The following is a 14,613-nucleotide window of genomic DNA, read 5'->3' as shown; positions in this document are numbered from 1 at the left end:
GCGATGTACTTAGAATTGCAAGAGCATCGTACATTTCTTCTCCCCTTTGTGATGGGCTTCGCATGAAACAGCAGCTCTCAGAAGCCCTGTTTGCGGAGCATGGCCCTCCAGCAGCTCTGCAAACAGCCCGTCTGGGAGGGGAGACACGTGTTTTATTCACGCCAACTGTCAATCATCGAAACGAAATTTCATTAGCCTGGCTCCGGGAAAGACGGGCGAGTTCATCTTTCTCATATCGCTGCTGGAAACCATATTATAAAAGCTTTGTCGTGGAGAGACGTGATCAAAGACTACACATTATAGACGACGAAGAAAAGTCATTTAAGAGTACGATCAGCAGCTTTAACATGATAATTTTCTAAGTATTTTCGTTATTATGTCATTGGCCATCTTTTTGGAAATCTGTAATCTGTTGTGGTTTCTTTTTTTACTCCAAATAAATATTTGACTACATGAATTTGTATTTGTATTTTTTCTTAAAGGGGACTTCCCCCCACAAGGTCTAGGTTTCGGGTCCCCAACAAAACCTTGATCTTCCACTGATGCTAGGAAAGTATTTTTACCAATAAGTATTTGGTATAAAATACCAAAAAGTATTTTAACCAATTTACCCATTAACCATCTCTACATTTTTGTTTCTTCATCCCACGTGTGTTACAACATCCAATAACCCAGTCACGACACGGTTACAGAACCCAGGATTTAAAAGGGTTAACTTACATGCATATATGTACAACCCATGGACACAGACAGTCGTTTGGGGAGAGCAGGGGAGAAAGTGGGGAAGAGGGGGTTATTGGGGGGGGTAACTCTAATACTTTCAACAATAAAGATTAAAACAAATTAAAAAATAAAAGGGTTAATTGAAAGCCATCCCTTCAGCTCCCTGTGGACTTCACCTGAGTCTGTTCGGCCTTCAGCATGGAAAAGCTCACGGCTCACTAGTCCTGATGCAAAGGTCGTTCCCGGTCAGTAGCCGGCACTGAGTGCCCTTTAGCTGTGAACAACTAACGCCTATGAGGTTCTGACTGCAACTCAGTTATGGTTATTCCAACAACCATGACCGTTCTCTGAGTGCAAAATATATTGAACCAAATGGTGGCCTGACAATACCAACCCATTTAAGGAAATAAAAAACAAACAAGAAGTTGTCATCTAATTCCATTTAGGAAATGTTCTAAGTCTTACCAACATTCTAAAACCACCTTTGTGTCTTATGAAAATGCACTCACAATACAGACATAAAATGCCCAGAGCTGAATGTTGTTTATGAGTGCATGCCTGAAGGCACATTTCATTTATAGTTTATTTCATCCCCTTTACATCTCATTAAGGCACACTTCAAATAAACTAATTTGTCGTTATTGTATTGCAAAGATATTCTCAGCCTGAAATTACATCAAAGAAACTGTAAATCAAATTTCTGAAGACCATGGCCATAGGTGGAAATCAATTGAAACTTAATTTCACATAAATGACTAACTTAAAGCTTTAAACAGTTGCATTTCTATAATTGCCTGGGCACATTTACTCTGTTGTCGCTGCCATGGCTGTGGACTGATGTCATTCTAATATATAAACAATGCACTAACAGTTGAGACAAAAAGATTTCAGCTGAATAAAAAATTAGAAGTCATGTTAAAAAAAAAAATTCAAGAACTGAATTTAGACTTGGAATGTACATAGTACAGTGATTAGCCCTGATTGATACACTTACTAAAGTTAGAAAAACGAAAATGTCTTAACTAAGAAGACTGGAAGTAAAGAGAGAACTCACCACCCTTACCCTCCCCAAGCCCTACCTCCACCAAAGAAAAACGGTTCTATTCACAGAGAACATGAACAGAACATACTGACAGGGGGAGGGAGGAGGGAGGAGTCACTAAGTTACCAGTGGATGGGAACAGACTTTCGGTTTGGGAAGAAAAGGGTTCTGGGGAGGGCTGTGGATGGGTGCACATCAGTGAGAATGTACTCAATGCCACTGAACTGGACCCTTAAAGATGGTTGAAACGATACATTTCCTGTCATGCACATTTTACCACAATACAACTTTTAGAAGATGGATTGACTGACACTTATTTAACTCTCACTACATGCCAGGCCTTTCGTGGGCATTCCCAAACCTACACCTCTGGACAATTCTCTTAGGGAGGGACCCACCATGTTCCCCATTTTAACAGTGCAGGAAGATTAAGGAACTTCCTGGAGGTCACACACCTAGTTACTGGCTGGACCCCAGGCAGGGGAACCCCAGATTCATTTACAAATATTGCTAATTTATGTACCAGTCTCGATTCAAGATCATTTGTTCTACTTGTTATTCAATACAATACTCTATGTGCACATAAGAGTCATAAACTCAGTGTAGATTAATGCAGACTTAACAAATCTGGATTCAGACTTGTTCCAGAATCTACATCCGCCTCTGATAACACAAAGGTAAGTAAGTCTGAACACCCCCCCTCAACAGAGACCCCTGGAGGCTCCTCAGGGACAGTGCACACAACCACCTGTGGACAAAGTACGTCGGGAGAGCAGAGAGAAAAGAAGTCTGAATTAACAGTCTCTAGAGAACCATTGTACAGGGCGTGAACTACCGTATTCCCAACACAGATATTATGTAACTTCTCAAGTCCAGAACCCGGCACAACCCAGTTATGTGCTGAATAAATGAACGGCTTTCTGTGTTTCCTATCCGTACACACTGAAAGTTATTTCAGACCATAGTCTGTGCTGTCCTGGTGTTTGGAGTGCAGTGTAGTATAATGGTTCTACAGTAATTACACTTACATTCTTCGTCTCCACCACAGCAAGGCAGTATGGACATCAATCAGTTTCTAAGACTCTGTCATCAAACATGCCAAGTCCTGGTCCCTGAAACCCACTCACCAATTCTGGGGTGCGTGGGCTTTTGCAAAGCAGTTCTGACTCGTTAGAAGTTAGTATTTACAGATCCAAGTAGCATCTGTAGGACCTGATTCACAGGGAGGTCATTTCTGGTCATCCCAAGATTTTAGCACCAACACTGTTCTGTCAAGGGTAGACAGAAAGTATCTGTTTAACGAGCCGTGTTTGAGGAACAGGAGAATGAAGGAGGAGAGGGGAAAGAGGGCAGGTGGGCGGGGGGTTCTGCCGATTCTAGCCACCCGCCCGCCAGCACTCGGTGTTGGGCAGAGCTGTCCCGAGAAAGGGAGCTAAGCTGAGAACAAGACTGGTTGAAAACTGGGAGGGCCCACGCCCAGACTGTGTTCTGCTGTTCTGTAGATTTTTTCGGATGACTTCTTTCTCTAGTGCCCAAAGTTCAGAATTTAAATATATTAGTTATATATACAAAGTCCCTGCATAAAACCTGGGATTCCTTAGATCTATATAACCAGGCGTGATGTATAACAACACTACCGTAAAAAACTAAATTTTAAATCCCAAGACTATTAATACCAAGTAATTTGATACATCCCAGAGTTTTTGTCTGCATCGCACAATCATGAAAGCTGTGTGTTTTCATCAACGTTTTAAGATAGAGCATTTCAAAAGCCAAATAGTGAGCAATTCTATCACAAAGGCAAAACATCTGAAACAACTTCCCAACTTCCATTTGAGAACCTTCGGAAAAGACGGGCTTTCTGGGGTCACAGAATTGTGTCGCGCTCGCTGACCACCAGGCACAAAGCTCTGTGAAGTGACTCGGGGTGGCACGGTCTGATGCCATCACGAGCAGTCACCAGGCTTGACGGAATGCCGCTGTGAGGATGCCTGGCGCCCACCCGTGGCCCTGGCATCTCAGGGCGTCATCTGAGCTGTCCTTCATCACTTGCCGCTCAGGTTTCCCAGCGGTCATTCTAAAATCACATCACACAGACTTCCCTTCGCTTTTCCAGGCTTTCCACTTAAACATTTACAGACGCGAATTCCTTAAGGATGGTGTGTTTTCACGAAACAAATCTGTCGTGAAGGGGAAAAGAATCAGAAAAGCGGTTGCCTGTGGGGTGTGAGGGCAGAGAGAGGTTCGCCGGTATTGGACCGTGAGGGGACTTTCTGGGGTGATGGTACCTCTGCATCTTTGTAGAGGTTTGGATTAAACAGGTGCATGCATCTATCAGAACCCGGCAAAGGCTCCCTTAAGATACATGCACGTCTGTTGTGTTTCAATGTCACCTCGAGAGAGAAGGTAACTCAATGATGTGCATGCTGACCTGCTTAGGGGAAATGCCTACAATTTACCTTGAGATGCCTCATAAAAACATACGACAGATTGATGGATGAGTAGAGGAACGAATAGATGGATGGATGCATAATAGAAAACGTTTGCTAAAATTTCAGTGGGGGGGATACTGGTTCTCACTGCAAAATTCTTTCAACTTCTCTGTTTAAAAATTTCCATAAAAAATGTTTTAAATTTTAGAAAGTTACTTCTTCATAATGCTTTTCACTTTAAAATTCATCTAGTTAAAAAAAAAAAAGAGGACTCGGCCAGTACTCCCAAAGATTTGGAACCATGATCTTAATGACCCTCTTGCCCGATCATTTAGGTATGTATAACAATCACCCAAACAGCTGAAACGAAAGGAGAATCTTGTGAAATTAATTAAATGGATAACGTGTTCGTGCCACAGAGGCCTTCCGAGCGCCAGATGTCTCCAGGTGCTATGAAGACAGACACCTTCGTGGCGTGCAGGGGGACAGATGTTAAGTGTGACAGGAATAGGATGGAAGGGAATGTTCTGGACCATGAAGAATGAGTTAAATTTTTCCAGATGGAGTAAAGGGAGGAAAAGGTTCATTCCAGACTGTGAAAAATTGCATAAGTGAGCATATAATGCAGAAACATTACAGCTAAAAGTTATGGTCTTTTTTTAGATATGTTTTTATTGATTTTTCAGAGAGAGAGGAAGGGAGAGAGGAGAGAGAAAGAGAGAAACATCGATCGGCTGCCTCCTGCATGCCCCCTACTGGTGATCAAGCCTGCAACCCAGGCACGTGCCCTGACTGGGAACCGGACCAGGATCGAACCTCTCGGTTCATGAGATGACAGTCCACTGAGCCACACCAGCTGGGCATACATTATAATCTTATGGTGTTTGCTTCGTGAACATACCAACCTAAAACCTATGCACACACTCTGGCTCCCTCCGTCTACTGTCTTACACATGCTGCAGACTCTCCGGTCACCAGCATAATGTAGGCATCGCTTATGTATCACTGAGCCCAAGAGAGGTGCGTTCCATCATAAATAATTAACGGTGTGTCCACATTTGATGTTATTACTTCATAGGAATTTTTTTTTCCCCTGACAATTTTTACCTGGAATTCACTTTGTAAAACACTGCTCTAAAGTCTTGAAATCCCAAGAGTGACTACTCTGGGATTAGAAAGGTTTCCTAGGCCAGGCAGCAAATACAAATACAAGCCTCTCCCGTAGGAACTCGGCTCAGTATAAGATGCACAAAGCGCGAATACCAGAGGACTAAGTTGTAAAATATTTAAAATGTCTAAGACCGTGTACATCTTCACCCTGGCCGGTTTGGCTCAGCAGTTAGAGCGTCAGCCTGCGGTCCAGAGAGACCCAGGTTCGGTTCCCGCTAAGGGCACGTACCTCGGTTGCAGTTTGTCCCCGGCCCGGGTTGGGGTTGTGTGGGTGGCAGCCAGTCGATGTGTCTCTCTCACACTGATGTTTCTCTGTCTCTCTTCCTCCCTCTCTCCCTCTAGCTCTATTTGAAAATGAATGCAAAAAGTGTGCTCAGGTGAGGATAAAAATATAAGTAAATAAATAAATATTTTACGTCTTCTTTGTTAAGGCATATGGATGGTTCCATTTCCTTTAATGAGTATTTTCCCCTCTCAAGAAACTTAAGCAAAATTCTAGTACATGTGGGCCTAATTCAATACATATTATCTGCAAAATGTCAATATCACTATTCACTCTCATGCTTAATGTAAGGGTTAAATGAGATACTGTAAAAATGAAAACCTAGTGTTCAACAAACAGCAGTGATTAATAATAATATTTACCCACATATGTGGTCATGCATTTGCATGGGCATGCTGTTTAATAATACTTACCCACACATGTGGTCATGCATTTGCATGGGCATGCTTTTTAATAATACTTACCCACACATGTGGTCATGCATTTGCATGGGCATGCTGTTTAATAATACTTACCCACACATGTGGTCATGCATTTGCATGGGCATGCTGTTTAATCCGGGCCAGGAGCTAAGGTGGGCCAGAATTAACAGGGTCCTGTTTGAGTTACCAAGTCCTCACACCTAGTCTCGCTGCATTCCTGACCACCTCCTTGCACGATCGTTTTTCCTTTGCTCCCTTTCAGACCCACACTCCTGACTTCACTACTCGCCCAAGACTAGCACTCTTCACAGAGTTCGGCGGCAGGGACCTTGGCATTCTTTTATCATTTATCTGTGAGTGGCTGAGAATAGAAATATCACTGGACCTTATCCTCAAATAAGCCTCTAAAAAAATTCCCAATGACTGAGTTGGGCCAGAGGTTCAGACTCAAGATGCTTTGTAATTTATTTCAAGCTATTTTCTATAGATACCTTTAAACGCTCCCCGGGCTGAATGAGGGGCTTTGTTCTGAGGGGCTTTGAAAAAGTCAGGCAGAAAAGGTGCTTTCAGGGAGGTTCTTAAGACGGAACACGCTGCATACAATAGAAGGCAAGGGTGACTCAGATTCCAGGCAAAGCTGGTGTCTAAGACAAAACAAAAATTAAACATCAAATCTGATTTCATTTATTAGTACAAACAGTGATGTCTGTTATTATGCACTACAACACTACATTATCACTTGGAGATCAAAAGAAGTGAGAGTTTGAAGCTATAACTCGGAGATGCAACTAAGGGATCCAGTCGCGAGATCTTCAACAGAAAGGGATATTTCTGTGCGGACTGCCAGACCAGCCTGTAAATTTCGGAGTAAGCGTGCAAAGGCATCTTTCCTCCTGATCGGCTTATGAGTCTCCATGTTGGGTTTCCACTAAGCAAAAAATAAAGGATTCTTCATATTTACTGTTAAATTATAAGTCTTGCCAACATATCATAAAGATTTAAAAACAGTTAAATCTTCCTTAATGCCAGAGGGCAGACAGAGGGCCTCAGGCTCAGTTCTGCTAGGCAAGTCCATCACGCTGACATTTCCTTCCCATGAAACATGTTGAATTTAAGATGCAGGCTATGAATCTCATTTTGCTAGAGTGCTTATTGCTCCCACTGTAAAACCTGAAGGGCAGCCCTGGCCGGTCTGGCTCAGCGACTGGCGCTATCAGCCCTCGGACTAAAGGGTCTTGGGTCAATTTCTGGTCAAGGGCACTTATCTGGGTTGCAGGTTTGATGCCCAGGTCCCGTCAGAGGGATACAGGAGGCACCCAATCAGTGTGTTTCTCTCACATCGATGTCTCTCTCTCTCCTTCTCTCCCTCCCTCCCTTTCTCCCTCCCTTGCACTCTATCTAAAATCAGTGGGAAAACATCCTCTGGTGAGGACAACAACAAAACCCGAAGGGCAGTAGCACTTATTTTCATGTCAGTCACGGTCTGCTCTGGACACAGGTGGCCTGGGCACCCGCCCCCCAGCACACCCCTTGTTGGTAAAGTCCTGCCCCAGACTGCACACATCTGAATCTCCCTCTGGCTTTTTCTGTTTGCAATATTCTAAGAGAGTGATTTCATTTATTGTTCCCTGATCTGGTATTTCAATCTTGAAGAAAATGCGGGGGCAATTAGGGCCTTATTCAGCAAATAAGTGAGTCGGCCTTCCTTGTCCACATAAATAATGGGTGCTTGGTTTCTTACCTAAATGAGAAAGACATCGAGCAATAGAAGACGAAACACTGAAAATGCCCAAAGAAATAGATGTTTCAATAGTATTTTTAAGTAATAAGGACGAGGAAAAACAATTAGAGATTTGAAAAAATTGAATGTGCCAAAAAAAAAAAAAAAAATGGAACGTATAAAATACGTAAGTGAATCCCTATAGTCCTAAAAAAACTTTTACAAAATGATTCATAAGGGAAAATAGACAAATCTATCATTGTAAAGAGAAAAGAGATACATTTTGGTAAAAGGAATAAAAATCTACACTAAAAACTTTTTCAAAAATACTTTGATAGAGTATCTTTCTCCAAAAATGGCCTGATGCCTGTTTTATTTTTACCCGAGAAAATCCTATTCTTTCTGTTGACAATGGGCTTTATTTTAAAACTCGAGCAGTACAAAGGGTGCAAAGGAAGACTTTCCAAAGTACCAAAAAAAGTCGAGGGCAAACCAAGCCACAGCTAAAACGATGACACCACCGTCCCAAATCTGTGGATGCTTAAAAGTACGTTACCCCACCACAGACACGTACGTATTCCTGGTTGAGTGGCTTCCTAGTTGCCATGATGCATTCTTTCATTTCCCACAAAAACTTACAGGCAGCGTAGTTCCCGATGTTACGAGAAAGAAATGAAAAGGGGAAGGAAAACGACGTGTTTTGAAAATAGGGGTCTAATAAAAGGGCGACCTTCCTCCTCGCCTCCCCCCCCCCCAGCCGCGGAAGCTGGGGCTCAGGGCTGGCAGCAGGCCCGAACTGCAGGGCGGTATCGGAGGGCAGGGTGCTGGGCCCTGCGTGGATGTGCGTGCGGCAGCGTGGAGGTGAGTGCGTGGACAGCCAGCCAGCCACTTATTCCTGAAGCAGGGCCTCCGAGCCTCTAAGTGTGTCCGTTCGCGTAAACGCGCGGGCGCGGCTGTCTTCTCTGCCCCGAGCCCGGAGGCCAGGCTGCGGGTGTCAGGAAACAGAAGGACGACGCAGACGCAGGGTCCTCCCTGTCCTCTCGGCCCTGAAGAGACTGGGAACTACACTCTTCACCTAAGAGTCGTTTGTTTGTTTTTAAAATGTGAAATTAAAGCCAAAATGGGCCCTGAGAGTTGTCCAGACTTTTCGTAAGACTGAAGTTAGGATGTCCTCGGTCGTCAGCGTTCGGTACTGAGCAGGGAAGGGCCCTCGGAGCACGGCGGGGCTCCCCGATGCCTGAAGATGCTCGCAGATGCCTCCTCCTCTCTATCAGACCCACACACACACACACGCGTGCACGCGCACACACACAGGGCCACGCCCCCTTCTCATCTCCAGAAACAATCAGCCTGCTCCTTTTCAACAGTCCACCTGGTCGGAGAGTCCACCTGCCATCCCGACAAGACCTGAGTGCAAAGCTGGGTCGGCAGCGTGAACAAGCCAACTTCCCATCCACTCTGTCCTCGCAGATGGCGCTCGGCACGGTGCCTACTCTGCGAACAGTGGGAGGGTATCTACCCAGGGCCTTCCAAAGCCCCGAAAGCCAGCTAAAAACAACAAGAAAAATCAACACAGCATCCCTGCTTTCGTATTCATCAAACACCATCCTTTCGCAGTAGCCCAGAAGAATCAAGCAAAGGATTTCAAGATGCACATCCAATTGAGCTCCAACCCAGATGAAACAGTCTGTTTCTCAGACAGTGAAACTCCAGCAGCTGACTTTTGCCTTTCAAAGGCAACAGAATGTTAGAGAAATGATATTTCCCCGGGCATTCCTCTGAGTTGTTCACAACACTTATCATGGAGGCAAATAATTTCATAAGTTTCGCCACTGGACATATCAGCTCTTGCTTGGAGAAATAACAGAATCCAAGAATCAAAATCACAGCAGGGAAAAGCAGCACAAGACTGTGGAGAGTATGCGGGCCCAGCATCCAATCTGAAGGCAGAAAGTCTTGGCTCTAAACTACTTGGAAGGACGTGAGTCCCTGGGCAAGAATGATCGCAATGTAGTGCCTTCCAGAAGCTACCGCCATGCTTACCAAGCCAACAAACGGGGCCATAGTCTATTGTTGAACCGTGCAGCTTCCTGTCTGTCTGGCTTTCTCTCATAAATAGCAAAGCATGTATGAGACCCTGATTAGAACATTGTAATTGAAAAAGTAAGTGAAATTGGAAAATGCATAAAGGAAGGGTATTAGATATTCATAACAAAGTGGAGAAAATGCATTGGATATTTTCACAACTTCTGTAATATGGCTTCTGAATGAGCTGAATAACATATGTCCAAAATATATTGCTGTTTTATTCAAATAGAACACACACTACATTGTTAGTCTTCTTTTCTTTCCTGGTAGAAAAAAAAAAGATTTAAAAAGCACTTGAACTTATGAAACTTGAAGGAAAGCTAAAGGTATCATTAAGTATGCCTTTTAGCCTAGACCAGGATTTTTTTTAAAATCTGGGTTTAGGCCCTGGCTGGATAGCTCAGTTAGTTAGAGCATCGTCCCGCTACTCAAAGGTTTCAGGTTTGATCCCTGGTCAGGGCACATATAAGACTCAGCCAATGAATGTATAAATAAGTGGAACAACAAATCACTGTTTCTCTCTTCCTTCCTCTCTCTTTCAAAAGTCAATAAAAAAAAATTAAAAAAAAATGACCTGGCCAGTTTGGCTCAGCGATTAGAATGTTGGCCTGCGGTCCGGAGAGACCCAGGTTCGGTTCCCACTAAGGGCACGTACCTCAGTTGCGGTTTGTCTCCGGTCCTGGTTGGGTCATGTACGTGGCAACCACTCGATGTGTCCCCTTCACATCGATGTTTCTCTTTCTCTCTCTCTCTCTCTCTCTCTCTCTCTCGCTCTCTCTCTCTCTCTCCCCACCCCTTCCTCTCTCTACCTTCCACTCTATCTGAACAAAAAATGGAAAAATGTCCTCGGGTGAGGATAAAAAAAAAAATCTGGGTTTGTAACATCTATAATTCTGAGAGTATCTGTTGCTGCTAGCCTATGGAAGATTGAATCACAGATAAAATTCTTATACTTTGTACCAAAACTTCCTTAACTTACCGGGCACTCCAAACTCCGGCCAAAATCCTTACTCAAACAAACCAAGTGACATTTATTAGAAAAGCGGTAGGAAAAGTATTTTAAACTATTTACTTAAAAAATAATGAGGTTTCTTTTCAGAGGTGTAAGTAGGGTAACAAAGTATCTTTCCGGATGCTGGCTGCGTGAGCTACAAGCTTTAGCCCCTTGTGAGTACTTTTACCGCTTCCTCTTTTACACTGGCAAGTAAACAGACAGTAGACACCATTAAATTTAAATACACTGTGCCCTGTTTCACCTGGAGGACAAAAGAGCTCCATCTCCTTAACAGTCTCCATCTCCTTCCCTGTGGCCTGGATTTGCAGCCCTTTCATTAGATAACACATTCCAGCTGCATCAGCGAGGACACGCAGCCCTGGGTATGATCATGTACATCACTCAACTGATGCACTTCGGACTTTCTCAAGATCTCCCTGGTCCGTGGGAAAGGAAATGACGTACTCACAAGTCCTCTTGCTGGCTGGGTCTGGGTATAAACATGATAAAGTATTTGACTGATTCATTTTGTCCATCTGTAAACTCTTTGTAGGCAAAGACCACGATACGGTAATGTCCACCCAATCAGGCGGCCAAAACCACGGCGTGCAGAACGCAAGATCAAAAAGGTTCTTTGTAGTCTGTTTAATCTTCAGTCCTATAATTTTTTAAGTCTGATCTTCGAGTGGATATGTCAATTAAATAGTGAAACAAATAAGAGGGTGAGAGAGCCACACAAATGTGGGGGTTTCACAAAGGGAAGACGGGAGGAGAAAGAAGCAATCGATTGGCCACAGTTGCAGATGAGCTGAAGAACTCTCTACCTTTGTGTTGGGAGACACAGGTGGCAGACGGTTGCAAAGAAAAACAAGATATGAGAAGATAGATCAGTTGAGACAGAATTATTTTTTGATAAATATGTCATTCTAATATTTGATTACCCTTTTTATTAGAGAGTTGCCCATCAGACTTGACCAAAACTCTATAAAAACTCTAGTTCTAACCTTTACAGAAAATCATACATATACAGTGTCTCTTTCATTTTTTGAAATATTTTTTATTTATTTTTGACAGAGAGAGAGATAGAAACATCGATGTGAGAGAGAAACATGGATTGGCTGCCTCCTGCATGCCCCCTTCTGGGGATCGAGCCTGCGACGCAGGCACGTGCCCTGACTGGGAATCGAACAGAACCTCTCAGTCCACGGGACGATGTTCCGTCCACTGAGCCACACTGGCCAGGCATCAGAAGTAAAATTATTTTCCAGATAAAACCTTCACAAAACATTGAATGATAATTTGAAATAATCAAAATCAAAATGTTTCTAATTTTTATTTTAAAATGTTTATGCTCTTTGGCAAACAAAAAAATTAGTACTTAGAAGTTCACAATTAGACAATCTATATATATTAAGACTCCACAATCCAGAGAAAAAGCTGTAAGCTACATGTCTATCACAAATTTATTTATAAAGCAAAATTCCAGAAATAACTAAAAATTATTAAAATTGGAACAATTACATAAATTGTGGCATACCCATTTGATCTTCTATTTTGAAGCAAGTTAAAATGATAGACATAAAACCCAAGCAGCCACATGGAAATGTTTGTTAAAAAATAAAATAGACAAGCTGGGAGAAATCTACCCCCTAAAAAAGAAGCGTTTTAATTAACCAAACAATATAAGAACACAAAAGCAAAATCAGTCATCATGCTATTTCATACAAAAACTAGAAAAGTTAAACTAAATAAAGATGCATTGTTAACGAAGACGCATCTGAGTTGTCTTCCTAATTTTTTTCTTCTTACATTTAGATATACATGTCACTAAATGCTGAGAAAAGAATTCTTCTAATAGTGTAAAAATCCAAACAAAGTCACTCCAATTCCTTAAAACCCTAACTGTTCTATTACACTTGGGCTCTTGTGACTGAGTTAAACTCAAAGACTTTAACATTGCATAAAACTACACTTACTCTTTTTATGAAAATCAGCCAAAATAGATCTTTGAAGACACCCAGAGTGAGAACAGAGAACTGGGTCAGACTCCGTTTCCTTAGCAATAAAAGTATAAAAAAATAAGGGTCTTGAAAAATGCGTATAAAAATTTTTAATTGGGCCACTTATCAAAGATTTTATTTTTAAATTAGCATTTCCTTTCATGTTATTATTTCTTCCTACCAACTAATCTGAACCAGCCATCAGGCCATTATCACATCACGGTTTTTAAATTATTTGTGTAGCATTTATTTTCCTTCCTTCCTTCCTTCCTTCCTTCCTTCCTTCCTTCCTTCCTTCCTTCCTTCCTTCCTTCCTCCCTTCCTCCTTTCCTTCTCTCTCCCTTCCTTCCTTCTTCCCTCCCTTCTTTCCTTCCTTCCTTCCTGTCTCTGGCCCTGGCCCACTAGAAAGTGGACTCCTCAAACCTCAATGGGAAGGGGGTTGAGGGGTGGGAAGAAATAAACCAAGAACTTATATGCATAACCAATGGACACAGACAACAGTGTGGGAAAGGGCAGGAGGGGGGCAGGAGTGGAGAGGAGGGGGGTCAATGGGGGAAAAATGAGGAACATCTGTAATACATTCAACAATAAAGATTAGAAAAAGAGAGAGAGAGAGAAAGAAAGAAAGAGAAAGGAAGAAAGGAAGAAAGGAAGAAAGGAAGAAAGGAAGAAAGGAAGAAAGGAAGAAAGGAAGAAAGGAAGAAAGGAAGAAAGGAAGAAAGGAAGAAAGGAAGAAAGAAAGAAAGAAAGAAAGAAAGAAAGAAAGAAAGAAAGAAAGGAAGGAAGGAGACTCCTAGGGCAAAGGAGTGTTTTCTGTGTGGATGCCCGCCAGAGTGTCCACACACAGACAAGCCGGTCATGCATCTGCGAAGAGTCCAGCACTGCCATTAAGCAATGCACAGCCTGTACCACCGCGCGTGGGGCCCACCGAGGACTCGTTAGCACACGTGCTGAAAACGCCAGCAATCTGAACCAGACCCTCTCTCTGGTGGTGCTGCAACCCCACTCGGCATGTGCGCCCGAAAAAGCTGCTCCTCGAAGCTTCCACTCCCCACGTTTTCTTGAACGTCATTTCATGGGAGCAAATATAAACGCGCTCCCTGTTATTCCGCGACATTTATAAAAGCAAAATATTCCTGAGCAGACACCAGTCCAACAGAATTACCCATTAAAGGCCAATCCGAATAAGTTATGACCACATTAGGTTCTTAGAAGTATTTTTCAACCAAAAAATATCATATTGTTTAGTACTGAGTATATCACTTTCTAAAGATAACGTTTCAACCGTTTTAAAGAATACTGTTATTATATATATATAATACACACACACACACACACACACACACACACCTGCTCCATTAGAATTTTGAGCATGGAAGGAGATGTAATTTTTTTTAAATTACAGAACCACTTTTTTAAATAGATGGCCATGTCTGGTTCATAAGAATAAAGGGCTCTGAGTTTAAAGTATTATTATATTCAGGAATCCCATCCACACTGTTTCCAAACATAGTTCTTTTTATAATAATACCGACAATCCGCTATGGGAGAAAAAAATCCAGTTTTAATCAAAGTTAAAGGCTAGAACTATTTCCTGGGAAATCTAATTCAGAGCATTCTCTCCGTTCCTTGAGATCGCCCTGTTCACACAAACCTGAGGCTAGAAGACATGAGAACGGAGTACGAAACCTTTCTCTGTGGGTTACTGTGCATAACCTGCATGAAACGGCCGACACAAA

The 14,613-nt window shown here is 42.6% G+C and overlaps 1 protein-coding gene across 20 annotated transcripts in view; it reads right to left on the bottom strand.

The window, feature by feature from the left end:
* The window catches only part of IMMP2L (inner mitochondrial membrane peptidase subunit 2), a 690,201-nt gene that overhangs the window by 590,666 nt on the left and 84,922 nt on the right, over positions 1–14,613 (bottom strand). The window contains exon 5 of one of the 20 annotated variants that reach the window (XM_036246422.1): positions 6,564–6,716. The exons of the other annotated variants lie outside the window; for them this stretch is intronic. Coding sequence (XP_036102315.1) covers positions 6,620–6,716 — 97 coding nt within the window. The 3' untranslated portion in view covers positions 6,564–6,619. Of the gene's footprint in view, positions 1–6,563; positions 6,717–14,613 lie in introns of those variants that run through there. 20 annotated transcript variants of the gene reach the window in all.

The sequence above is a fragment of the Molossus molossus genome, unplaced genomic scaffold (assembly GCF_014108415.1).
Source record: "Molossus molossus isolate mMolMol1 unplaced genomic scaffold, mMolMol1.p scaffold_m16_p_7, whole genome shotgun sequence".
NCBI lineage: Eukaryota > Metazoa > Chordata > Mammalia > Chiroptera > Molossidae > Molossus > Molossus molossus.
This window is presented reverse-complemented; position numbering and strand designations above follow the sequence as displayed.